The 27,817-nt window shown below is 46.2% G+C and overlaps 2 protein-coding genes across 2 annotated transcripts in view; one reads left to right on the top strand and one right to left on the bottom strand.

Moving 5' to 3' along the window:
• Positions 1 to 516: 516 nt before the first annotated feature.
• Positions 517 to 19,774, bottom strand: matn4 (matrilin 4). The gene is made up of 17 exons (XM_084463787.1): positions 19,548 to 19,774; positions 14,552 to 14,639; positions 13,651 to 13,826; positions 13,251 to 13,409; positions 12,560 to 12,791; positions 12,025 to 12,147; positions 11,717 to 11,839; positions 11,167 to 11,289; positions 8,902 to 9,024; positions 7,920 to 8,042; positions 7,112 to 7,234; positions 6,748 to 6,845; positions 4,573 to 4,704; positions 3,592 to 3,775; positions 3,069 to 3,221; positions 2,654 to 2,756; positions 517 to 1,951 (listed from the first exon to the last, which is right to left on the bottom strand). Exons 2-17 carry the CDS (start codon positions 14,616 to 14,618, stop codon positions 1,891 to 1,893), a joined length of 2,103 nt encoding a protein of 700 aa, XP_084319913.1. The 5' UTR covers positions 14,619 to 14,639; positions 19,548 to 19,774; the 3' UTR covers positions 517 to 1,890.
• rbpjl (recombination signal binding protein for immunoglobulin kappa J region-like) overlaps positions 17,371 to 27,817 on the top strand; it is a gene marked incomplete at its 3' end in the record, with an annotated part of 13,024 nt that continues 2,577 nt past the window's right edge. The window contains exons 1-10 of the mRNA XM_084463788.1: positions 17,371 to 17,456; positions 17,836 to 17,901; positions 19,453 to 19,600; positions 22,098 to 22,226; positions 22,395 to 22,465; positions 22,814 to 22,929; positions 23,471 to 23,642; positions 24,060 to 24,197; positions 25,254 to 25,360; positions 27,572 to 27,712. Coding sequence (XP_084319914.1) covers positions 17,868 to 17,901; positions 19,453 to 19,600; positions 22,098 to 22,226; positions 22,395 to 22,465; positions 22,814 to 22,929; positions 23,471 to 23,642; positions 24,060 to 24,197; positions 25,254 to 25,360; positions 27,572 to 27,712 — 1,056 coding nt within the window. The 5' untranslated portion in view covers positions 17,371 to 17,456; positions 17,836 to 17,867. The remainder of the gene's footprint in view (positions 17,457 to 17,835; positions 17,902 to 19,452; positions 19,601 to 22,097; positions 22,227 to 22,394; positions 22,466 to 22,813; positions 22,930 to 23,470; positions 23,643 to 24,059; positions 24,198 to 25,253; positions 25,361 to 27,571; positions 27,713 to 27,817) is intronic.

The following is a 27,817-nucleotide window of genomic DNA, read 5'->3' as shown; positions in this document are numbered from 1 at the left end:
AGCTTGGAATCGCAGCTATCGTTTTATTTGCTTTTTAATGTTCAATTATTCTACTTTTAAAATCTTATTTATATTATTTATTATTATTAATTGTTCTCTTATACTTAACTCCTCTTAGCATCCGTGGAGGTTAGGATGTCCCTAGTGGACAGACAGGGGTTTGCGCTGCGGTCTACGGAGCTGGGGTCTGAAGGTTGTTGGATGAGCACCCCCCCCCCCCCCCCCCCCCCTTCTCCTCCGGTCTTTCCTGTCAACTTCTCTACAAACTTTTAAATGCTCAGTTTGAACTCTGATGAGAACATCACTATTTTCTAATGTTTTGAGTGTTTAGAAGTTTCTTACAATAACTTTAAGGTTTTATGTCATCTTACTTTGCTGGTGTTAAATAGAGTCAAGAGAAGCTGTAACTCTCTGGGCTTAGCCATCTTTAGCCAGAAAGAAAATGTTGTTGTTTTTTCAAAATATTTATTTCCTTGTGTTGTTGTACAGAGTCCAGAGACAAAACAAAAGGTTTATTATGAAATATACAAAAGGTAAAATAAAAAAACAAAGCCCCTGTGACCTCATTTAAAATACATTCCTTATGAAATATTATTAATTTTGTCTTCCACAGATCACACAGATCCCAAGTAGTGATTAAAGGCTAGCAGAGGCAGACGGCTAATTAACAAAGACAGATGAGCTGGTTGCTTGGTATTGGTAGTGTGTTAGCAAAGCTAATGCTACAATGGTAATATGCTATCAAAGCTAATGGTACAATGGATATATGCTATCAAAACTAATACTACAATGGTAATTTATACAAAATGATTGAGAGCATAAGCTCTAAAACACTTCTTTCAGCACAGAGTTTGAAATAGTTTGTTGTTTAATTCAGCCAAACAATAATGCCCTGACATGATCACCAAATGGACAACCTGAGATTGCCTCTACATTAATCTCCATCAGTCTTCCTATCACTGCTCAGACAGACCTCAAGACCGTTCTCTGTAGTGGAAAATTACTCCTATCCAATCCTTACATAAAGGTAATGATCACCCCCAAAATACTACTTTGGCATAAGTCCTCATTTAAACCGTCCTCTGAGGGGAAACTACAAGTACTTCTAGTTTTACACTGACATTTTAATGTGAAGACAAATTCCACTCTGAGCACTTGAAGCTGATGAGCTGTTGGCTGCTAGCGGTTGACCTGAATCTGTTAGCTATAGGTGTTGGTGAGTTTATGTTCTCCTTTAGTGTCGGCAGTATCAAACTGACCTTAGCACTTCACAAACGTATAATACTAGTAGTACGTTCAAAGGTAAGACTAAGACAAGAACTTTCCACTGAAGTACTCTCAAACACAACTTGTATCAAAATATCCTATAAATACATCATATTTAACAAAAGGTAGCAAAATCAACAAGTATAAATAGAATCAACAAAGGGTCAAGGGTTATGGGATAGAAGTTATAGAGATACAATGGTGTTTTGGACAACAGAATATGGAGTTAATTTCCACAACCCTCATTCTAACATACACAGGCAACTTATTACTACACATGTCACATACATATTATAATTATGTCATCAGCCTATCGAGAGCTTAACATACGTATCTTTCTGGTATTCAAATAGGTATACATCAAACGTCGACAAAGGTAGTTTCTGTAGGAAGTCACGAAAATGTTAAGACTGTAGAAATGTTAAGACTAAATGTGTATTTCTTTACTTGATGTTTATGTAGAAACAAGAAAGCTTGTTAATGAAAGTAAATGTTAAAGGGATATGTTGGATGTTCTACATTGAGATGTTTATTTTCCCTCGTCCTCCACTTCCTACTCTTCCTCTGTCACCACTTCCTTTGTGGAGTTGGAATTTCCTGTTTGACCACAGTGGTGTTTCCTGTTCACTTCCTGGACAGCAGCTGGTTCTCCAGGTCCCCGAGGCGCGTCGTCATGGCAGCCAGTAGTGACAGTTAAGGAAATATATCTATATATATAGATAGATATATTTATATAAAGTATTTAAAAATGTACAATCCAGGACCAGCTCTGCTAAAGTAAAACAAGCCTAACAGCTCTGATACAGTAAAACCGACCTACCAGCTCTGATACAGTAAAACAGACCTACCAGCTCTGATACAGTAAAACAGGCCTACCAGCTCTGATACAGTAAAACAGGCCTACCAGCTCTGATACAGTAAAACAGACCTACCAGCTCTGATACAGTAAAACAGGCCTACCAGCTCTGATACAGTAAAACAGGAACCTACCAGCTCTGATACAGTAAAACAGGCCTACCAGCTCTGATACAGTAAAACAGGAACCTACCAGCTCTGATACAGTAAAACAGGAACCTACCAGCTCTGATACAGTAAAACAGGAACCTACCAGCTCTGCTGCATTACCCCCCCCCCCCCCCCCCCCCCAAGCTATGCTATAGTAAAGAAGCCTCAGCTAGTTCTACAAGAGCTAGTTGTACTCTTTTATTTGTGTGAGGAAACTGTAAACTGGGCTTTACCGTTACCGTTTTGTCAGAAAGACATTTTGGGTCCTCATGTTAAAACGTGTCTATTCGTTTGTAGGGTATGGAAAAGGCTTCCACCTGTAAGGCTATTATGTTGTATGCTTATGTTTCATTCTGTAGGGGTTTTATTTGGAAGGATATGTTTCTGTGTGAGCTGCTCCATTGAGCTCATTGTGGCCTGCTGGAACTCCACCAAGCTCTCACAGGCACACGGGTCCTTCACCTCGATCTCCCCCTGACTCTCCGCTGGAGGGAGGGAAAGTGAGAGTAGGAGTGAGAGGAGAGAGAGATAAATAATAACATGTGTATTGTATTGTCAGAATTTGTCAGCAGATGGCAGCAAACAACAAGCCTGCCTGAGAAAAGTTCAATAGATGTGTGTATATGTAATGTGTGTATATAATAATGTCGCTTCAACGTGACTCTCTACTGTAGTTTTTACTGTACTCTGCTCTGCTCTCCTGCATTGTACTCTCGTTTCAACTGTACTGAAGTCCACACTGATCTACTTTTATGTCTATTTTTATGTCTATCTACTGTCTGCTGTTCTCCGCTGACCTGGGCAGACGTTGAGTTTGAGGTTTTCTGCGATGGTGTTGATGGCGGAGAAGTCAGTGGTGTAGTAGAAATACTTCTCCACGGGATCCGAAGCAATCTCACGGAGCTCATCCTCCACCGCCTTGCCTACACCCACTGCATACATGGTGAGCCCTGCACACACACACACACACACACACACACACACACAGACATATACAGATGCAAAATAAATTGGTTGAAAAGGCATTTCAATGTGTTTTAAGTTAAGCATAAGTTTGAATGACGAGACAGAATGCTGTGTGTCAGTAGAATGTGCGTCATGTCTACAAGGCCACCAGAGGTCTTCCAACTCAATTAAATTCAATTAAATAAAAATATAAGATACAAGAATAAAATAATAAAAAAGTTAGAAATAAGATCAAAATGTATTCCACGTTATATATACTGTTACAGGAAAGGGTAAATGTTAGTCTAATAAGCCTCCTTTCATTAGACGGCATGTCATGTCTAGCTAGTGCTGGCCACCAGATGTCGCCCTTACCAGCCTCTTTAGTCAGCTTGGCCCACTCAGTGATGTCGTCCTGGGAGCGTCCGTCGGTGAACACCAAGCCAATGCGAGGGATGTTCCTGGCAGCCGGCCGAGCCCCCTCTGCCTCAGAGAAGCTGTTCTCCAGCATGTGCTTGAGAGCCAGACCCGTCATTGTGCCCTTCTCCATGTACTCTACCTGTTGTAAATATAATGTTAATATTATGAATATATAGGCTGGTGATGGTGCCCTTCTGCATGTACTCTGCCCGTTGTAAATATTCCTACTAATATAGTTAGTAGTACTACTAATAATAGTAGGGATGCACGATAACTTTTTTTTTTAACAGATACCGATAACTTTCAGCTCCTAAAGGCCGATACCGATATCAATAACCGATAACACACACACATACATATATATGATCATGACATTGTTGCTCAGACATCAGTAGAATCAACGGGGGGTTTAGGGGGGCGGGCTTGCAAGGGGCTGGATATGACGTAGGGTCCACGACGGCCCCTGTCACTCAGGTGTGTTTTGGTCTGACCGCAGCAACAGAGGCAGAATGGGCAGAACTCATCGCGATCATGTTAAATGTTGCTGCAGCGATGCATCATATATTCCGTTGCATCCACAACATCTGTATCGATCGATGAAAGATTGGAGCATTGGAGTCACAGACAAATAGAAAAAACGACGAATAAGAAAGGCGTCGCAAACGACTGCGTTACCGGAGGAAGAGCGTCTTTTTTTGCTTCATTTCACATCAAACACTGGGACAAATGTAGTTGATCTCTGTGTTATCGTGCACCCCTAAATAATAGTATATATTGTCTCATTCTATATGTGGCCCTTGGCCTTATACTTATACTATCCTATTGATATTTGTACTGTTATAAATACACTATGGAGACCTTATACTATTACTATTACATTACGGTTGTAATGGTGTATGTTTGTGTGTGTGTGTGTGTGTGTGTGTGTGTGTGTACCTTCATGACAGCAGCTTTGATGTCCTCCGCGGTGTGGTACATGTTGAGGGGGAACTCTGTCCGGACGCGGCTGGAGTACTGGACCAGACCCACCCGGGTTCCCTGGGCCGACACATCTAGAGAATCCACCACCTGGGAGCAGGTAGGGGTTGGACAGTACAGAGATGGGTCATTAAGGAGCAGGTAGGGGTTAGACAGTACAGAGACGGGTCATTAAGGAGCAGGTAGGGGTTAGACAGTACAGAGACGGGTCATTAAGGAGCAGGTAGGGGTTAGACAGTACAGAGACGGGTCATTAAGGAGCAGGTAGGGGTTAGACAGTACAGAGACGGGTCATTAAGGAGCAGGTAGGGGTTAGACAGTACAGAGACGGGTCATTAAGGAGCAGGTAGGGGTTAGACAGTACAGAGACGGGTCATTAAGGAGCAGGTAGGGGTTAGACAGTACAGAGACGGGTCATTAAGGAGCAGGTAGGGGTTAGACAGTACAGAGACGGGTCATTAAGGAGCAGGTAGGGGTTAGACAGTACAGAGACAGGTCATTAAGGAGCAGGTAGGGGTTAGACAGTACAGAGACGGGTCATTAAGGAGCAGGTAGGGGTTAGACAGTACAGAGACGGGTCATTAAGGAGCAGGTAGGGGTTAGACAGTACAGAGACGGGTCATTAAGGAGCAGGTAGGGGTTAGACAGTACAGAGACGGGTCATTAAGGAGCAGGTAGGGGTTAGACAGTACAGAGACGGGTCATTAAGGAGCAGGTAGGGGTTAGACAGTACAGAGACGGGTCATTAAGGAGCAGGTAGGGGTTAGACAGTACAGAGACGGGTCATTAAGGAGCAGGTAGGGGTTAGACAGTACAGAGACGGGTCATTAAGGAGCAGGTAGGGGTTAGACAGTACAGAGACGGGTCATTAAGGAGCAGGTAGGGGTTAGACAGTACAGAGACAGGTCATTGTGTAGCAGGTAGGGGTTAGACAGTACAGAGACGGGTCATTAAGGAGCAGGTAGGGGTTAGACAGTACACAGACAGGTCATTGTGTAGCAGGTAGGGGTTAGACAGTACAGAGACAGGTCATTAAGGAGCAGGTAGGGGTTAGACAGTACAGAGACAGGTCATTAAGGAGCAGGTAGGGGTTAGACAGTACAGAGACAGGTCATTAAGGAGCAGGTAGGGGTTAGACAGTACAGAGACGGGTCATTAAGGAGCAGGTAGGGGTTAGACAGTACAGAGACGGGTCATTAAGGAGCAGGTAGGGGTTAGACAGTACAGAGACAGGTCATTAAGGAGCAGGTAGGGGTTAGACAGTACAGAGACGGGTCATTAAGGAGCAGGTAGGGGTTAGACAGTACAGAGACGGGTCATTAAGGAGCAGGTAGGGGTTAGACAGTACAGAGACGGGTCATTAAGGAGCAGGTAGGGGTTAGACAGTACAGAGACGGGTCATTAAGGAGCAGGTAGGGGTTAGACAGTACAGAGACGGGTCATTAAGGAGCAGGTAGGGGTTAGACAGTACAGAGACGGGTCATTAAGGAGCAGGTAGGGGTTAGACAGTACAGAGACAGGTCATTAAGGAGCAGGTAGGGGTTAGACAGTACAGAGACAGGTCATTAAGGAGCAGGTAGGGGTTAGACAGTACAGAGACAGGTCATTAAGGAGCAGGTAGGGGTCAGACAGTACAGAGACAGGTCATTAAGGAGCAGGTAGGGGTTAGACAGTACAGAGACAGGTCATTAAGGAGCAGGTAGGGGTTAGACAGTACAGAGACAGGTCATTAAGGAGCAGGTAGGGGTTAGACAGTACAGAGACGGGTCATTAAGGAGCAGGTAGGGGTTAGACAGTACAGAGACGGGTCATTAAGGAGCAGGTAGGGGTTAGACAGTACAGAGACAGGTCATTGTGTAGCAGGTAGGGGTTAGACAGTACAGAGACGGGTCATTATGTAGCAGGTAGGGGGTAAGGGCATCTTGCTCAAAGATGCCTACAGGTAGGCTGTGGACACCTTAGCCACAAGACTATGTAACAAATATATCTCATATAACATTACTAAGGAGGTCCCAATCATGCTAGGAGCCTCTACAACTAGCTATCCCAGTTTAGTGATTTGTCTTTTCATTATATTGCTATATTATCATGTTATTGACACACATTATACATAGAAATCCCAAATCCTCTGACCTGGTTGACAAATTTCTTGACCAGCTCAAAGTTCTGGGGCCGAACACTCTTGGAGCCATCGATGAGGAACACCAGGTCGATGTTAGCTGACTTACAGGCTGCGAGAGGAGCGGTTCAGCACCAAGGATTTAGTAGAGAGTGGCAAGTAAGTGGAGATGATGTCAGAGTAGTTAATGTTATTAGTAATGAGTAGTAATTCTACTTCTACTACTATATCATCATATTGTTATAATGATATAGTAGTGTTCTTTATATAATTAAATTGGTGTCACACTTTTCAAGGTACCCAAAGATGCTATACAAAGTCATAGAACACTAGAGAGAAAAATACAAATGAATTGGGTTTGATTGGAGTGCTGCGTACTTCCACAGCTCTTCCCGTTGTCCTGGAGCAACTGTCCCTCGGGACAGATGCAGTAGAAGGACCCTGGAGTGCTGACACACTGGAAGTCACAGCCATGTTCCACCGAATTACACAGGTCCATGTCTGCAACACAGCACAGGACACGCTAGGAGATCCTGGGACAGGCTAGAACAAGAGAGGCTAGGCCACAACATGGTAGGGTGCGCTGCGACATGCTAGGACATGGTAGAACAAGCTTGGAAGCGCTAGGATAAGCTACGACGCATTAGGGCAGTCAAAGACAGGCTAGGATACACTAGGACAACCAGGATCCGCTAGGAGATGCTAGTATACTCTAGGATGTGCACTGTAACATGCTACCACATAATAGGACATACTAGAAAACCATGCCAAAAATATGCCATAATCAACTAACATTTTATAATATATGATATTATATATATATATATATATATTTTTTTTTATATATGAATGGATATTTATGGATGGGTATAATAAAGCGATTCTGATAAAGCATTTCAAATGTTACTCTAATGTGTACGTTTGTGTGTGTTTATATACATATATTGATATATGTGTGTGTCTGTCTGTCTGTCTGTCTGTCTGTCTCTGTGTGTGTGTGTGTGTGTGTGTGTGTGTGTGTGTGTGTGTGTGTGTCTGTGTGTCTGTGTGTATATATGTTTTTCTGTGTGTGTGTGTGTGTGTGTGTGTGTGTGTGTGTGTGTGTGTGTGTGTGTGTGTGTGTGTGTGTGTGTGTGTGTGTGTGTGTGTGTGTGTGTGTGTGTGTGTGTGTGTGTGCCTGACTGACGTGTGCAGGTCTTCTTGTCTGCGTTGAGTGTGTATCCTTTGTTGCAGTCACAGGTGTAGACGCCCGGCGCACTGACACACACCTGTTCACACTCATGCTTCCCCTGCGCACACAGATCTATAGCTACACACACACCCACACACACACACACACAAGGACATAAACAAACAGAAATCCATATATTTACCCACACACACACACACACACACACAAAAAAGGACACACACAAACACAGACATATATATTTACACACAAACAAGAACATTTACACACACACACACACACACACACACACACACACACACACACACACACACACACACACACACACACACACTAAGAGGTTACTACTACTATTTACTATGTAGTGCACATGCGGAACAGGGGTTAGGGTATCTGGTAAGGATGCCCACTGGACGCCTCCCTTGGGAGGTGTTCCAGGCACGACCAGTGGGGAGGAGACCCCGGGGAAGACCCAGGACTAGGTGGAGAGATTATATCTCAACACTGGCCTGGGAACGCCTCGGGATCCCCCCCCCATCAGAGCTGGTCAATGTGGCCCGGGAAAGGGAAGTCTGGGGCGCCCTGCTTGAGCTGCTGCCCCCGCGACCCGACCTCGGATAAGCGGATGAGGATGAGGATGAGGATGAGGATGAAGATGAGGGTTAGGGTGTTTTCCTAAGGGATGCTTACAGGTGGACTCTGGACATTGGGTTTCAAAACCAGAACCCACGCCTATTGTGAGGGGTCTGCTGGTATCCCAGAGAGAAGAGCTAGGTAGCAGTGACCAGGTAACTAGGTAGCAGTCACCAGGTAACTAGGTAGCAGAGCTCTAGGTAGCAGATAGTATTAGAGTTGTGTGTGTGTGTGTGTGTGTGTGTGTGTGTGTGTGTGTGTGTGTGTGTGTGTCTGTGTGTATATATGTTTTTCTGTGTGTGTGTGTGTGTGTGTGTGTGTGTGTGCGTGTGTGTGCCTGACTGACGTGTGCAGGTCTTCTTGTCTGCGTTGAGTGTGTATCCTTTGTTGCAGTCACAGGTGTAGACGCCCGGCGCACTGACACACACCTGTTCACACTCATGCTTCCCCTGCGCACACAGATCTATAGCTACACACACACACACACACACACACACAAGGACATAACACACAAGGACATACACACACAGTCACAAACAAGGTCACACACACACACACACATATATTTATTTACACACACACACACACACACACACACGCAAACAAGAACATATCAATTGACATACACACACACATACACACACAAGGACATACACACACAGTCACAAACAAGGTCACAAGAACATATCAATTGACATATACACACACACACAAACACACACAAACAAACACACACACAATCATAATATTAATATGATCTAGAACATGTATCATATTAAATCATGTTAAAAGCAATAAGTGCCACATCTGTAGGAACACATGCATGTTTGCGTGTGCACATGGAGCAACAGGCCATCTGTTTAATGCAATATATCTGAGATGAAACAGGTTTGTGTGTGTTTTTGCAGTCGATACACACATACAAACATACAAACTCACAGGCATGGCAATATTTCAGAGGCAACAGATAAACATACATGGGTCAATACAAGGGAGCAACAAGCAGCGGTAAATCAAATAAAACGTTTAGTTATATACAAATAAAAACATTTTTAATAATGTAACAGTAATTTTTTTTCAGGACTCCTGTTGCCGTTTAATAGCCTGATAGCGCAAGCAATTAAAGGTGTGTGTGTGTGGGGGGGGGGGGGGGGGGTTTGTGTGTGTGCATCACTGTGTGTCCACGTGTGTCTAAATGAGAGCCTGTGCTCCTCTTGAAGTTGTGAAGCAGATGTTTGAGCAGCTGGAAAACCCAACATTCCTCCATACTCTCTCTCTCTCCTCCTGGGACGCCCTGTGGTATCTGGGTCAACCAGACCTCCTACTGGGGCTTAGCAGGTCGTAAACCCATTACCGGCAACCCTACCTCTCTACCTGGTGCCTACCTGGTGTATACCTGGTGTAGGGCCTACTTACTCTACCTGGTGTATACCTGGTGTAGGGCCTAGGCCTACTTACTCTACCTGGTGTATACCTGGTATAGGGCCTACTTACCCTACCTGGTGTATACCTGGTATAGGGCCTACTTACCCTACCTGGTGTATACCTGGTATAGGGCCTACTTACCCTACCTGGTGTATACCTGGTATAGGGCCTACTTACCCTACCTGGTGTATACCTGGTATAGGGCCTACTTACCCTACCTGGGGTATACCTGGTATAGGGCCTACTTACTCTACCTGGGGTATACCTGGTATAGGGCCTACTTACCCTACCTGTCTACCTGGTGTAGGGCCTACTTACCCTACCTGTCTACCTGGTGTAGGGCCTACTTACCCTACCTGTCTACCTGGTGTAGGGCCTACTTACCCTACCTGTCTACCTGGTGTAGGGCCTACTTACCCTACCTGTCTACCTGGTGTAGGGCCTACTTACCCTACCTGTCTACCTGGTGTAGGGCCTACTTACCCTACCTGTCTACCTGGTGTAGGGCCTACTTACCCTACCTGTCTACCTGGTGTAGGGCCTACTTACCCTACCTGTCTACCTGGTGTAGGGCCTACTTACCCTACCTGTCTACCTGGTGTAGGGCCTACTTACCCTACCTGTCTACCTGGTGTAGGGCCTACTTACCCTACCTGTCTACCTGGTGTAGGGCCTACTTACCCTACCTGTCTACCTGGTGTAGGGCCTACTTACCCTACCTGTCTACCTGGTGTACTGGGCGAACCCACCTCTCACAGGGGCGGGGGGGGGAGGGGGGATTCTAGTGGGCCAAGTCTACCTGTATTTACCTGGAACATGCAGACATGTCTACCTGGTAAAGGGGACGTGACTACCTGATCAGGGGTGTGTGTGTGTGTGTGTGTGGGGGGGGTGATCTACCTCTTTCTACCTGGGACATGGGGTGTGTCTACCTGCTTCAGAGTGTGCACACCTGTTAGAGGGATTTTTGCATGCCTTGCTTTTACCATGTTTGTACATGCTGTGTGTGTGTTTGTGTGTGTGTGTGTGTGTGTGTGTGTGTGTGTGTGTGTGTGTGTGTGTGTGTGTGTGTGTGTGTGTGTGTGTGTGTGTGTGTGTGTGTGTGTGTGTGTGTGTGTGTGGCGCGTGTGCGCGTGTGTGTGTGTGTGTGTGTGTGTGTGTGTGTGTGTGTTTGTGTGTAACTTACGCTGGCATTTCTTGCCGTTGTCAAGGAGATGGTATCCATCGTTACACTTGCAGTGGTAGCCGTTAAGAATGCTCACACACTGGTGGTCACAGCTGTGGTTCCCGAATGAGCAGTAGTCGATCACTGGGAGGGAGACGGGACGCAGGGGAAACCCTTCAACACTCAACAACACCTCAACCTCGCTTTGAACCTCACTTTTTCTGGGAAAAAATGGATGTTGTTGTGGTTGCATTTGTGTGTGTGTGTGTGTGTGTGTGTGTGGAGGGGAGGGGGGGGGCGGGGGGAGGGGGGGGTGAGTGAGTGTGTGTGTGTGTGTGTGTGTGTGTGTGTGTGTGTGTGTGTGTGTGTGTGTGTGTGTGTGTGTGTGTGTGTGTGTGTGTGTGTGTGTGTGGAGGGGAGGGGGGGGGGCGGGGGGGAGGGGGGTGTGTGTGTGTGTGTGTGTGTGTGTGTGTGTGTGTGTGTGTGTGTGTGTGTGGAGGGGACGGGGGGGCGGGGGGAGGGGGGGTGAGTGAGTGTGTGTGTGTGTGTGTGTGTGTGTGTGTGTACTCACTGGTGCAGGTCTTCTTGTCTGTGTTGAGTGTGTATCCTTTGTTGCAGTCACAGGTGAAGGAGCCGGGGGAGCTGATACACACTTGCTCACAGTCATGTTTCCCCTGCGCACAAAGATCTATAGCTATACACACACACACACACACACACACACACACACACACACACACACACACAGACACAGACACAGACGTACACACACAGGTCTTTAGGGATGTGTGGCTGTATGTACACAGAACAGCTGTCATATTTCATGTTATTTGTAACTCTGGTTAGAGTGTGTGTGTGTGTGTATCTGGTGTGTGCTACCTGAGCAGGTCTTGCCGTCCGTGTTGAGCGTGTAGCCGGGCAGACAGAGGCAGTGGTAGGACCCTGGAGAACTCTCACATATGTGTTGACAGCCGTGGTCAGACTCTACACACATATCTAGGCCTGAAACACACACAAACCATCATGACCATCCCTACCATCATCACTGTCTCCCTACCATCACCACATTCAGCGCCATCACTATCATCCTCCCTACCATTATCACCATCACTACCATCATCATCATCATCATCATCATCATCACCTTGGCGACAATCATTGTAACCCAATGAACCCAGTGTAATGTAACCAAACCAAGTTATAGTTACATTTCATATGTATATATTATCGACATAGTTCATGTAGTCTTGTTAATCTTTGCAGACACAAAAGTATATAATCTTTTTATAAACCGCTGCTTCTTTGGCTCAAATGAAGATCAAGATCAAGATCAAGATATAAAAAGAAAGTAAGATATTTTACTTTTGTTGTTCCATTTCATCTCTATATACGTTATGCAAAGTGTGTGTTTTACCACACAGCTTGTCCTGGAACTGGAGTCCGAACTGGTGGATGAGGTCGAAGGACTCCACCAGGAACACGTGGTCTTCAAACGGCGGGGACGCCATGGCCCTCAGTGATGTCATGTCTGCTCTGGCCACGCCCACCGCGTAGATCTCGATGCCCTTCTCCCGAGCCTCTGCGGCGACCTCCGCCACGCGGTCCTGGGGCCGTCCGTCCGTCACGATCACCGCCACGTTGGGCACCTGGGAAGCAAAACCACCGCGGTACTGGGAGGTCCTGGGACTCCTTTGTTAGGACCCACCCGGGACCCTAGCCCTCCCTGAAGGGACTTGGACTTGCACTAGCCTATTTCACCACAAATGTTATTTATGTGTCAAATAATTGCTTATTAAGGACAAATTATTTCTGAATTAATAGCCAGCAGGCATAACAATCCAACTAATACCAATCCTGTTGGTGATATAACCAAAGTAAATAGGTGTGGAACAATCAAAGCATACAAATTGCTGCACAACCTAATTTCTAAAAGGAATCTTTTCTAAAATGCTACTGTACATGTTATGGTACACACTACTATGCTACTGTACACACTACTGTACATGCTACTGTACATTCTGCTGTACAAGCCAGTGTACATGCTACGGTACACACTACTGTCCATGCTTTTGTACATGCAGTTGTCAGTTGTCATGAGTAGGTACCTTGGGCCGGTCTCCTGCCTCTGGGGTGAAGGCTACATTCATGGTGTACTTGATGGCCAGGCCGGTCATGGTGCCCTGGGCCAGAGGGATGATCTCGTTGATGCCCTTCACCATGGACTCGGTCTTGAAGTGGGTCTTCAGGGAGAACTCATTCAGGACCTGCAGGAGAAAAAACAGAGTTCTAAGAGGAGCACGCTGTCAAGTGTCTGTTTCAGTGTCAGAGCTCAACTCATCTCAGAGCTATTGCCAAAGCTCTCAAAGATCACAGTTCCAGTCTCAAATGGCATGCCACATTATTCAACCGCCCCCCTAATCCTGACCCCTCTAAAGGACCAGGAAAAACTCCTCAACTACAGAGGGGAGAAACCTTGAGAGGAAACCCAGGCTGCAGTAGACCCACCTGGCTGGAGTACTGTATGACCCCCACCCGGGTGGCGTTGGCCCCGATGTCCAGCGTGTCCAGGATGTCAATCATGAACTTCCTCATGGTCTCAAACTCATGAGGACGAACGCTGCGAGAGCTGTCGATGATGAAGACCAGGTCCACCGGACCGGACTTACACTTCTGCTCTGGAGCTGTACACACACGCACGCACACACACACACACCAGGGAATTAATAGAGTTAAAGATACGGGCAAAATATCTTGTTCTATTTTTTTTATATTCTTTATTTTATTAATCGTCATGGGGAAATTCATTGTCTGCATTTTACCCATCTTAAGCTCTGGGCATTTCATTACAATTTAGTAGTTTGGATATCATCCATTCATTCCATTTCATTCTGTCTAAACTCATTTCTCCTCATCTAATCTTATTTCACAGTATAACACTAACTCATCTTCACTCATCTCAACTCACCTCAACTTAACCAACCTAAGTTTTTCTCATCTTGGCTTATCTCATCTTCTGTTAAAGACAGGGGCCAGAAACAGAGTGTGTTTGAGTGGTGTCCACGCAGAGTGGGGCTTTTGATCTCCTGTTTCCTCGGTGACTGAAGCAGCTACTGTGTACTGAGCAGGATATCAGTGAGTCCCCAGAGTCCACAACAGACCTGGGAACACTGCAGCTGTTGCAGATAGCCCCGGCACACCTCTGCTGCCCAAACAACACTCCAGCGAAATATTTATACACATTCCCCTTATCTTTCAACGATCATTCATCGATCTCGCTGTCTCCCTCACCCCCTCCCCTCCCTTCACCCTCGCTCTTGCTCTCTCTTTCTATCTCTCTCACTCTTTCTGTCACCTCCCTTCCACCCCCTCTCTCGACCCCCTACTCCTCTCTCACTCTCTCGCTTACCTGTTTTTGGCCTGGCATCGGTGAGGGCGATCAGGACGAGAAGGATGGACACACAGAGACGAGTCATCTTCCTCTTCTTTGGGATTATCTGAGAGACGACGGAAGAGAGGAAGAGGAGAGCAGGAGGAGGAGAGGGGGGAAGAGGGAGAGGAGGAGGAGAGAAAGAGGAGAAGTTTGAACAATCCACTAAAGTAACTCTTTACACTGTGTCCACAAACCACACATGGTTACAGTGTGTGTGTGTGTGTGTGTGTGTGTGTGTGTGTGTGTGTGTGTGTGTGTGCTCTGACTTTGTGAAAACACAACAATGCCATAAAAACACAACCTTGCTTTGAGTGTCTCAAGATGTGTGTTGAGTGTGTATGTGTGTGTGTGTGTGTGTGTGTGTGTGTGTGTGTGTGTGTGTAGGTGTGTGTGTGTGTGTGAGTGTGAGTGTGAGTGTGCGTGTGCGTGTGCGTGTGTGTGTGTGTGTGTGTGTGTGTGTGTGTGTGTGTTTTCAGGCAGGCAATATGAAAGGTGTCCCTCATGCCGGGGTCATGAGGGAGAGGCATCTCTGACTTAGTATCCTGCATTCTACAAGGATCCTCTGCAACAGCGTCTTTCTGCCTCTCTGTCTCACACACGCACGCACGCACGCACGCACGCACGCACGCACACACGCACGCACGCACACACACACCTACATTTAAATATGATCTGATCGTGCACATGCCTTTCCCACTCACTAGCGACAGATCGCAGTTGTCTGGTTGTCTAGTCGGGTCTGGTGAAGAACTGGCCAACTTCCCTGTCTGGTTAGCTCACTTTCCCACATGGCTCTCAGCATGGCTCTCAGCATAATGATCAGCATAATGATATTTAAATAAATATTAAGTATACTAAGTGTACTTAATGTTGAAGCCACCCTTCTAAGCAGAGAAATGGCCCTGTCATGTTTTTGCTGCTGTAAAAACATGTGTTTCTACTTCCGGTGACCAACAACAAAAAAGGATGTTGCCTGGACTTGGAACAACCGACCCACTACACAGTCTCATTAGGTTACAAATAATTGATGCTCATTCTAGCTTTTCACAAAAAGGACTTATTTCCGTGTTATTTAACGTGTGTTGGTGTGTGTGTGTGCTCTCAGTAGGAGACAGGAAGGAGATGAGGGGCTGCTGCTGTTTAACTACAGCAATACTGAGAAGCCTTTGTACCCTTTACAGACAGACACACACACACACACACACACACACACACACTTTCCCCTATAATATTAGTTTGGACTATCCAGCTCAGTAGCAGGCCCCTCCCCCAGACAGGAAGAGGAAGTGGATTAAGGAGCAGGTACGGGTTAAGGGGGCATCTTGCGTGACCATGTGGTAAACAACGTTCCAGCCTCTTCTCCTCAGAGAGAACATAAGGAGAGACCCCATTTGTTTATCTGTCCCCTCAGCCCTAGAACGGTTCCACAGCATTGGTTCCACAACAGGAAGTAGCAGCAGGAACTTTGGAACGTACCGGAGGTCAAGTTTCAGGCATGTCGGCGGGGGGTTTAAGGTACGAGGGAGTGAAGACACAGCTGCTGGTCTGAAGCCAACCTTCTTCTCCCTCCACCTGACTAGCTGTGATAAAGGACAGACTGTAGCTGTGATAAAGCACAGACTGTAGCTGTGATAAAGGACAGACTGTAGCTGTGATAAAGCACAGACTGTAGCTGTGATAAAGCACAGACTGTAGCTGTGATAAAGGACAGTCTGTAGCTGTGATAAAGCACAGACTGTAGCTGTGTAAAGAATATGCTGGCTGGAATAAAGGACAGACTTTAGCTGTGATAAAGGACAGACTTTAGCTGTGATAAAGGACAACTTTAGTCCTTTAGACAGAAGGATAACTGATACTTGTGAACTGTGTTCATTAAGAAAATCGAATTAGTTGCCGAGATTGAGGATTTAATAGATCCTCGTCATTCAAGTTGAATTAATAACTTCATCGCAGGAGAGTTGAAGCTGAGGGTCAATATTGTGAAAAGCTTCCCTTTGTCCCAGTGAGAACAGTGTCTAGGCTGTGAGCAGGAGCCGTCTCTCTGATAGGATACACAGGCCTTCTTATTGAATTCTGCTGTTTGCTTTAAACCAGATACATCACTCTCCACTTCTGATGCATTCAGCAGATGCTGCAGAGGCCCAGGGACATGAAATATCAACATTGCTACTGCAACTGCCCTATGTACAGCGGTGTGTGTTACATGGTTGAGCTACTGTACAGAATTTACTGTGAGGTGACGTGGTTTATCAAGAGTACGTACAGCAGCTACTGTGTGGGTATATGGTTGAGCTTCCAGTCTATCAGCTGATTGGCTGGAAGGCTGTCCATCACAGAGCAGTGTGTTAGGATAGGATGAGGTGAACTTAAAGGCCAGCCTCTCCTCCTTATCTGCTGTTGACAAAAGTACAGGTGTGGGAAACACTGACCCTGGGAGCAGGTGACTATCTCTGACACACACACACACACACGCACACACACACGCACACGCGCACGCACACACACACACACAAACAAGCACACCCACACACACACACACACAGAAACACACACACACACACACACACACACACTCACGCACGCACGCACGCACGCACGCACGCACGCACGCACGCACGCACGCACACACACACACACACACACAGGTATACAGCTTATTGGGTTTGGTGGTCTTCTCTTCACCAGATGCGTGTCAGAAGCTGAGCTCACCTTAAAGCTTCTCTTGATTAATCGAGTGATAAATGGATGGATTAGATAAGTAGATATTCTGTTGAGTGAGGACCCAGAGCATCAACAGGGGAGCAGGTTGAATTTTCTTTCTTTTCTATTTGTCGTTCTTCTCCTCTGAGACAGAAGACATCCGATGACAGTGTGACGTCAGGTGAGCTTCCAAACACTTAAGTTTGAAGATAATTCAAATTCAAATGTTTAAATTCAGATTTCAAGAAATTGTTTTGTGATTTAGAAAATATATGTAGATCCTGTTGTTAAAAATAATTCAATGGTTTAAAAATAAAGAAATCTGATTTTGGTAAAACATGATTTCAAAGGTGAAATATATATTTTTAAAAAGATTGTTAAGATTTGGACCAAAGGTAAAACAAAGAAAATTTTGAAATATGGTTTCAGATTTAGAAAAAGATTTTCTAGGTTTTTTAAGGTTTTTAAAAAAAGTTTTTCCAAGGTTTTAAAACGTTTTTAAAGGTTTAAAATGTATAAGGGCAGGTCTAAATGTTAGACCTGTTCTTTACCCACACCAGGTGAATGTCAGCAGTGACCCCTTGGGTGAGGGATGGAAGAGTTCTGCCTCCCAGACTGTGTGGAAGGTCAGTGATTATGAGCTTTGGTTATCAGTACTAGATGATGTCATCATGTAGAGATATGATAGGATGCTGAAGGATGAAGATAGAGAGAGAGGATGGGGGGGAGAGTTGAGGAGATGAGTGGAGGAGAGTTGGAGAGGTAGGAGAGTAGAAGAGATAAGAGGAGATGAGTGGGGAGGAGAGGGCGAGGAGAGAGACGATACGAGAGATGGGAGGAGAAGAGAAGTGCAGGAGGTGAAGGAGGGATAGGAGGAGGAGGGAAACAGGGTGAAGGAGGGATAGGAGGAGGAAGAATATAAGGAGGAGGGATAAGAGGAGGAGGAATAGGAGGAGGCGGGGGAGGGAGATGAGGAGAAGGGATATAAGGAGGAGAAAGGGATAGAAGATGGAGGAGGGACAGGAGGAAGAGGGATAGAAGGAGGAGGGATAGAAGGAGGAGGGAGAGGAGGAGAAGGGACAGGAGGAGGAGGTGACCTCTGTGTGGAGGACACTGCTCCTCTTGTTCAGCTGCTGTTGATTGAAACCAGATGTGACTCCTTTGGCTCTGCTACCACCAGTCTGTCTACCTGTCTGCCTGTCTCTCTCTCTTATCTTACCTGTCTGTCTATCCACCTACCTGCCTGTCTCCTACCTGAGCACCCGTCTGTCTGTCTCTTTTACCTAACAGACTCCCTGTCCATCTGTCTGTCTGTCTGTCTGTCCCCATACCTTAGTGCCAGTCTAACTGTCTGTCTGTCTGTCTGTCTACCCGTCTGTCTGCACGTATGTCTCTTAACTTAGCGCCTGTCAGGGTGCACTTCACTTTCTCTTTTCTTATCACTTGTCTGTCTGTCTGCCTATCCGCCTGTCTCCTACCTAACCACCTGTCTGTCTGTCTCTCAAATTACCCGTCACTGTCCACATCACCAGGCAATCAGTGTGAACCCAAAACTCTCTCTCTCTCTCTCTCTCTCTCTCTCTCTCTCTCTCTCTCTCTCTCTCTCTCTCTCCTCCCCCCCCCTCTCTCTCTAACCCCCTGCCCCTTCTTCCTCTCTCTACGGGGTACTTGTCTATAACAAGATCTATTTTTAGAAACACCCATGAATACATTCCCTAATAAATAGAGGTCAGTCAGTAGTAATCCAGCTATGGAGTTATAAAATGTCTAAAGGTTAAAAAGCGAACAGGCTCCATGTAGGCTCCTTAGGCCTAATTGAGTCTCATAGTAGAATCATACAAAACTCTGCCATTCAAATCATGACAACTAAGGTACAACTCTTAATAAGGCTAATGTTTCATTTGACTACAAATTAAACCTTAAAATATCCAGGTGACTCCAAAAACGATATTGAATAGCAAACTTTGATGTTACTTTGTTTACAAGAGGAACAAAGTTTAGGATTAAAAAAAAAAATGTAATCAAAGAAAACGCATCTCTTGTCAGTTTGTAAATGTATGCATAAAAAGTGGACAAAATAGCCTATACTTCCATTGCCAATATAAACAAATATATACTTTAATAAATACAGTAGGACTGCGGTAGAAACTAAGTCTCGCTCCCTACTGTCCCACCAGCATCGCCAAGGCATCACCAAGAAGAGGTGCCGATAGAAGCCCATCACCTCTACTCCTTCACTGGCTCGCCGGTCCCGTTCCACACCCTCACTCACCTGGGATTGGTGACCAATGGACCAGAAGCACCAAAGACGTCCGGGTGGGACAGGTAGGCAGAATATGCTCACAGTTGAACGTTTACTAGTTTTCAAAATTCCCGCGATCAATGTCCCGTCAAGGAAAGTTAAGGTCAAAGTTTTAAATGTTATCCAAAACTTGGTTTAACAGAATTTCTTCAGCGGTTTGTTAGGAATCAGCCGTAGGTTGTGAAGTCGTATGACTTTTTAAGTCTCTCCGCGAGCCTGCTAGCGTCTCCAAGAATGACTCCGTGCAGCGATGGGGTGCAGGTATTAAAACGCCAGCATTATTTGGGAACGGGACGACCCCTCCCCCGATTTGAAACCCGAGAAACAGCGGGGAGTGAACAACACAGCGTTTGGAGATCAACTTGGAGGGGGCGCACGGAGCTCACCGCAAGTGCACGGGGTGCGCTTGAGGCCGGATTTCCCGTGCGTAATATGGGTATCGCGCTTCGCTATAGCGTGTATAGTAAGACCACCGAAGAGACCGAGACAATCTGGTGCTCATTATATAGTGTGTTGCGAGAGCTGTGCTGCAGTTCTCTGCACACCTTAGTCAGCAGCAGGATAAGAGTAGATCAAATCTACTGTACATACTGTACAACCTACTGTCAAATGATGGACCAGGTGCCCCTCTCTTGATTTGTGTCTATTCCATATGTTCTTACCACTGATTATTAGCAGTTACCAGACAGTTTAATCAGATTAATTCAGGTTGTGTGCTCTTACATGGTCAGCAATATATCAGACTATCTAACAACCAAGAGAGAGCTCTAGAGACCAGGTTGTGATGAGCTCTCTAACTATCAGGTTATAAAGAGCTCTTAAAGGACCTGGTTAGAAAGAGCTTGATAAGTTTCAGGTTATAAAGGGTTATATATAAGGACCAGGTTATAAAGAGCTGTGAGGACCAGGTTATAAAGAGCTGTGAGGACCAGGTTATAAAAAGCTCTTTAAGGACCAGGTTAGAAAGATCTGTGAGGACCAGGTGTACTGAGCTGTGAGGACAAGGTTATGAAGAGATGTGAGGACAAGGTTATGAAGAGCTCTGGGAGGTTATTAAGCACCAGGTTATAAAGAGCTCTAAGTACCAGGTTATAAATAAGTCTATAAGGACCAGGTTATAAAGAGCTCTAGGAGGTTATAAAGGTCCAAATTATAAAGAGCTCTGGGGACAAGGTTATAAAGTGCTCTAGGAGGTTATAAAGGTCTGAGTTATAAAGAGCTCTGAAGACCAGGTTATAAAGGGCTCTGGGGACCAGGGGAAGAGAGGGGATTTCCTGTGCTTTCAGGACCATTAGGGTTTGAGTGAAGGAGGTGGCTGGCTGAATGGACCAGTGTTTGGAACGGCAGTCAGAGCATCGTCTTACACCCTGGGAGCTCCTGGGAGGCTCCGGCCTCCATCCAGAGCCATCCATCACTAGCCTCTGCATCGGAGCCTACGCCACCAACCGTGTTTACCCATGGAGGCTCCCACTGTTGTTACTGAGGCCAGGCATGTGCTAATAGTGCTACACTAATGAAGTCCTTTAAGCTAGTGCAACAGCAACAACCCAGGACCTGCTAAACGCCTGTCTAACCCCAACCCGAGTGAAAGCTAATTCCTCTTCTTTCATCTCTCCCTCTCTCTCTCTCTCTCCCTCTCTCTCTCTCTCTCTCTCCCCCTCTCTCTCTTGCGCTCCATCATTCTGTTTCCCGGGTGTGAAATACCAGAAGCTCTGAGCGCCTGACATAATGACCTTCGACCTTGGGAGGGGGTAAAAGCTAATTTAGGCTACTGCTGGCACCTCAGTGACTGGCAACACGTGCAAACACGAGAGCGCGCACACACTCACAAAACACGCACACATACACACGCACATGCACACAAACACACACATTGTACACGGCCACGCACACTTATATCCTGGTACACGATTACAGACACACAAATCAGAGGGTTCTTTGTTAATAAATTACATGGACAACCACTCTTTCAGACACACTTTCTTTCTCTCTCTCTCTCTCGCTCCCTCTGTCTCTCTTGCTCCCTCTTTCACACAGACCAAACACATGGGAGTTAGGAAGGCATGCACCCACATGCATATTTGAGTCAAGGAAGGCGCACACACATATTTTCACGCTAGCGGGAACAGAGAGCCGGTGAACTGTGAACTGTGGGGTCACTGCAGGTCTTCTCTAGAGAACCATCAGGATGATCTGCATGAAGCCCAGGTCCTCACAAGCAGGTCCCAAGAAGACACACTGCTCACAAACTACTTGCATATAAAGTACATATAAAGTACATATCAAACACATATGCAGTTCATATGAAGTAAATATGAAGTACATACACAGTACGTTTGAAGTACACGTACGTATATATTTAATTTTATTTTATTCATAGCATTCCTGGGGTGCATTGACAATAACCACCATCATCTTCTTAGTGTGGGGATAACGCCATTAAACACGTCCTGCTTCCAACACTGCTATTAATACTAAGGCTTGGTTCTGTTCAGACTGACCAAAATGTTCAATCAATAGACTGGAGCTGGGGTTCCACGGATGTCAGCAGCCAATCACAGCCAGGGAGCCGGGTAACGCCCCCTCAGACCAGACCATCACCATCCTACACGCCAAGGTGGCACAGAAGTCCTATGGCAACGAGAAGCGGTATGAAATCATCACTTACTATGCTACTGATACTAGTATTTAAACGAGGACTAATACTATACAAGGAACACACACTTGACATATAGCGGTACAACATCAGGGTCACTATACTACTACTAATAAGTCTCAGGAGTATTTGATGAGTATCTTGCTGCTGTGAATCCCCAGGTTCTTCTGTCCTCCTCCCTGCGTCTACATCAGTGGCCGAGGATGGAGGCTTAGGCCCGATGACACCAAAGGTCAGGGGTCACAGCATCACATCATCACCAGATGGGTTCCACTCATATTAATACTTTGATACATGTTATAATGTCTTATTGACTACGGCTGGTTCTCTCGTCAACCCTTCGTTCTTATGTACCATCCCTCATTCTTTCTTTCTCTCTTTTGAACTTTTTCTCTTCTTTTAATTCACTTCTCACCTTCTTCATTTCATCCATCGTTCATCAGTCCACCAATTTATCATCCATCCATCGCCCCATTCTCCACTCACCCACCCTTCCATCACTCCTTGTTTCTCCTGTTTTCCCTTCCCAATCGAGCCTCCCTACTCACTTGTTTCCTCTCCTTAACCCCACCCCCTGCAGCACCTGGCTATGGGGACAGCCGATATGGTCTGGTTGGCTACATGTGTCTTGATAGCTCTGCCCACTCTCTGGACGACACCTTCAAAATAGCCTTTGATGACCTCACCAACTACAGGGTGAGTCTGTGTGTGGGTGTGTGTTTGTGTTTGAGCCATGATCTGCATAGTAGGAAGCACATGTCATGGTGTATGTGAGGAGTATAGTCAAGTGGTTCGGGTGTTAAACTCTTAGCCAAAAGGTACTGACTTGGATCCCTAATGTCTGCAGGCTAACCTGTAGGCATCCTTTAACAAGATGCCCCCAAACCCCTACCTGCTTCTTGGACATCCAGAGCCTAAGCCAGAGCAGACATGTATGTGGCAGGGCTATAGAAGGGCAGGATGTGACAGCAGTAGAGTGTTTTGGTCCAGACTTTGTTGTGTTTGAGCGTTTTACAGTGCCCTGTGTTTACCCAGAGAACTTCACTGGCATGCACTACTGTTGGGTCTACTAACAACCTGTCTCACTATAAACAGCCTATCTCACTGACGACCCGCCTCACTGTCTGTCTACCGTTCGCCCTGCTTGTCTTTCTGTATGCCTGTCATCTGTCTGACATGTCTGCATGCCTCTCTATCTGTCTGTCTCTCTGCCTGCCTGTCTTCCTGTGTCTGTCAGATGTTTGCCTGTGCCAAGTCCCTGTACATCTCAGACCAGGACAAGAGGAAGCACTTCCGTCTATTGCTACGCCTCTTCCTGTCTGGACAGGAAGTCGGTTCGTTCCACAGCAGGATGATCAAAGTGATCTCTAAACCATCTCAAAAGAGACAGTCCATGAAGAACGCTGACTGTGAGCCAAGCATCATATTAAATGACATAACATTACATAAATGTACACACTATATTATATTATGTTTTATCATTATTATATTACAATATATAATTTCATGCATCACACACACTCACAGGCACACACACATACAAAAGATACACTATCTTCAGTTGACAGTTCAGCCCTAAGCTTATTGGATTGGTTCTCAGGTTGTGTCTGTGTCTATGTTGGTGTGTGTGTGTGTGTGTGTGTGTGTGTGTGTGTGTGTGTGTGTGTGTGTGTGTGTGTGTGTGTGTGTGTGTGTGTGTGTGTGTGTGTGTGTGTGTGTGTGTGTGTGTGTGCGCGCGCATGTGTCTATGTTTGTATGTGGCTGAGTGTGTTTGTGTGTCTGCGTCTGTGCGTCTGCGCGTCTGTGCGTCTGTGTGTCTGTGCCAGTGTGTATCTCGTCCGGCTCCAGGGTAGCGCTGTTTAACCGTCTCCGCTCCCAGACCGTCAGCACACGCTTCCTGTCAGTGGACCGCCACGCCGTGGTGGCCAGCGGCCGCCAGTGGACTGCCTTCACCATCACCCTGGGTAGGGAGAATAGTGAATGGATTTCATTTATACTGAGCCTCGCTTAACTATGTGAATGCTCTGTAAGGCACTTTAAAATTGATGCCTTACATTCACTGCAACGCTGCAACGCATCACACAACTACCCTTAAAAACTAGCATGAAGCAATGAAGCCCTCTGTGTTTATAGACAAGGGTTAGTGGTCACCTGGAATGGAAAGCGGTTAGTATCAGGGTTATTATTAGAGTTATAGGGTTATAGGATTAGGGGGTTCATGCTAGTGTTGGTGAATATTAGGATTTGTAGTGCTAGTTTGAGGGTGAGGGTTAGTAGAGTTAGCATCAGTGATAGGGCTAGAGTATTGGTTAGGGATTCCTATGGGTTAGGTTTTTTAACCCAAAAGCCAAACCGTAACACAACACCTTAAACCCTAAAACCTAACCCTAATACCAAACCGTAGAACCAAAAACCAAACCCTAAAACCTGAACTGAAATAGGAAACCCTAACCCTAACACGGAACCTTAGAACCAAAAAACAATCCCTAAAACCTGACACTAATAGGAACCCTAACCCTAGTATCATACCTGTAGGTTAGGTTTTAGTGTTGGATTTCGGTTCCAGAGTTTCGGTTCATTCGTTTTTGACTCTAGTGTTGGTAGAGTCAGGGTTAGCAGGGCTAGTGTTGGTAAGGCTAGTGTTAGTACAGTTTGGGGTAGTAGGATGATGGAGGCATTAAGAGAGCTGTTTCCAGGGTTCTGTCTCCTCCAGCAGGGATGAAGGAGGCTAGTGTCCTCACTGTAAACCTCAAGTTTATTTACCTGCCAGACCTCCTACGGCTCTCCATCACAACACACACACACACACACAAACATTATGCACAAGTATATATGTCTGTGTGTGTGTGTATGTGTTTGTGTGTGTGTGTGTGTGTGTGTGTGTGTGTGTGTGTGTGTGTATGTGTGTCGGTGTGTTTGTGTGTGTCTGTGTCTGCTTTTGTGTGTGTTTGTGTGTGTATGCGGGTGTGCGTGTGTGCGTGTGTGTGTGCGGGTGTGCGTGTGTGTGCCTGTGTCTCCAGTACAGGGTCTGGACCAGGGAGACTATATTCTGAGTGAGGGCTTCATCTGCTACAGCTCTGTGGTCCAGCTGGTCTGTACTGAGACTGGAGTAGCCCTGCCACCCATGGTAACACACACACCCACGTACACACACACACACACACACTATACACACACTATACATACACACACACACACACACACACATTCCTTACTGATGCCCTCTGAGGTGTCCTCGTGTGAGAGGGACCGGCCTGTGGGCAGTAAAGTGCAGAGCTGGTTGGTTCCTCCCTCTGGCTAAACTGCGCCGACAGCACGCTGGGCGGGGGTTCGCCGGTCTGGTGGTCTGGGGGTACCGGGGTAGGGAACCAGGCGTGTTGTTTCAGGTGAGACCTATAGCTCTGGCGTTTGTTTAAAGAGGGAGGGAGACGACCGTGATTTACTTTCTGCTGAGTCACTGAGAAGATACCTGATGGCTTCTGGTGTTGTGGTGCTGGGTCAGGGCTTTATGGGGTGGGTCAGGGCTTTCTGGGGTGGGTCAGGGCTTTCTGGGGTGGGTCAGGGGTTTTTGGGGTGGGTCAGGGGTTTTTGGGGTGGGTCAGGGGTTTTTGGGGTTCCTCCTAGGTCAGGTCTTTCAGGGGTACCTTCTGGGTCGACCGAGGAGGCCATGGGTCGAAGGGTCTGGGGTGTCTCCTGGGTCTGGAGGTCTGGTGTACCTCCTGGGTCAGGGCTACCTCTTGGGTCAGGGGGTCTGGGCTACCTCCTGGGTCTGGAGGTCTGCGGTATCTCCTGGGTCAGGCGGTCTGGGCTACCTCCTGGGTCAGGGGGGGTCTGGTGTTGGACCACAGGGTTGGTAGATGATGACATCGGTCAGATTAAAAGTTATCTTCTGGGATCTGGTTTTGCGTCAAGGCCTTCTGGTGCAGACCAGGAGAGATTGTGTAGAGAGTGTATCTTCTGTTATGGGATCATATTGGGGAATGTAATATGTACATAGACACTTGATCAGGGGATGCAGTGTAGGAAGGTTTTGATGGGTGTAAGATTTTTTTTTCAGTTTTTTTCTTCAGGTTATCTTCAGGTTTCCTAAATGTATTGCCCCTGTCAGTGATTCATGTTGATGGTTTATTTGCTCAGTTTAAAATCTATTGTGTTCAGCGTGAACTCTTTCCCATCTTCAGCTGTACTTCCAGGCCCTTGGTTCCTCCTGGACCTCAACAAGCTGTACAGATATCTGAACTGTTCTCTGAGTTAAGTCAATACTTTAAGGTAGACAAAAATGTCTTATGGTTTTAAAACATACCTGCCATGACCACCAAATCATTTTTTTTCCAGGGGTATGTTTACATCTCATAGTCGTCCGTCGGTAGTTCATCTGTCTGTTCCAATCAGTTTTCACCACTCATTCCCTTTCTGCAAATAAACACTGTCTCCATGACGTGGAGAGTGGTTCTCTAGCCCTTAGCTCACTAAGCCAGAGTGCCAAGTTTCAGTCAATGTAAAGCAAATTTTCTCTCAAAAGCCCGCTCATTATGGTAGTAGATTTATGTTTGCTTATGTTAGTCTAGCTGGTGTTGTGTTTAGCAGGAGAGCAGAGATTAGGAGGTCAGGCTACCTATGTTGTTCTACTGCTGAAGTAAAGCGTGGCAGGAATACAATCTCATTGGTCTGGAGAAACTTCTTACATCTCATCCTCCACCTCCTGTATTACATCCTCCTCCATCACCTCCTTTATTACCTCCTCCTCCATCACCTCCATCAACCCCTCCATCTCCTCATTACCTCGTCACCCATCACCTACTCTATGCCTTCCTGTTTCACCTCCTCTTTCATCAACTCCTCTATCAACTCCTCCTCCATCACTTCCTCTTTCACCTCCTCCATCACCTCTATCACCTTGTCTATAACCTCCTATTCCATCACCTCCTCTTTCACCTCCTCCTCCATCAATCTATCAGCTATATTACCTCCTCCATCACCTTATCTATAATCTCCTATTCCTTTAACTCCTCCTCAATCACCTCCTCTATCACCTCCTCCTCCAACACCTTGTCTAGTTATGATGGTCATATTTCTTTGTGAAAATTAAGTCATCACACAGGATCACAGAGAACTCAACGTCATGATCTCATAGAAGCAAGAGGATAAAGTTCCCACTCTCATCATAAAGCATTTGTAAATGTCACATTTCTTTCAATTTCTTTAACAAACGAAATGGAAATGGAAAGTCAGACGGAGGTGTGAGCAGAAGGAACTAGTGGGACATTGAGCACCTGACCACCATGTTGTCACAGAGTTCTGAGGCAGTGTGGTCACCAGGAGGTCTTTGTCCCTACAGGTGATCCGTAAGGTGAACAAGCAGCATGCCATCCTGGATGTGGACGAGCCTGTCTCTCAGCTGCACAAGTGTTCCTTCCAGTTCAGAGAGACGGCCCACTCCTACCTTTGCCTCTCCAACGACTCCCTGATACCGCACCAGGTGAGACACCTGCTCACCTGTAAATACTGTTGTTACGGGTAACCAGGTAAGACACCGTCTCACCTGTAAATACTCTCAATACAGGTGACCAAGTGAGACATCTGC

Source organism: Micromesistius poutassou (genome assembly GCF_964030765.1).
Source record: "Micromesistius poutassou genome assembly, chromosome: 2".
NCBI lineage: Eukaryota > Metazoa > Chordata > Actinopteri > Gadiformes > Gadidae > Micromesistius > Micromesistius poutassou.
Note: the sequence above shows the minus strand (reverse complement) of the source record. Positions and strands in the feature narration are given on the sequence as shown.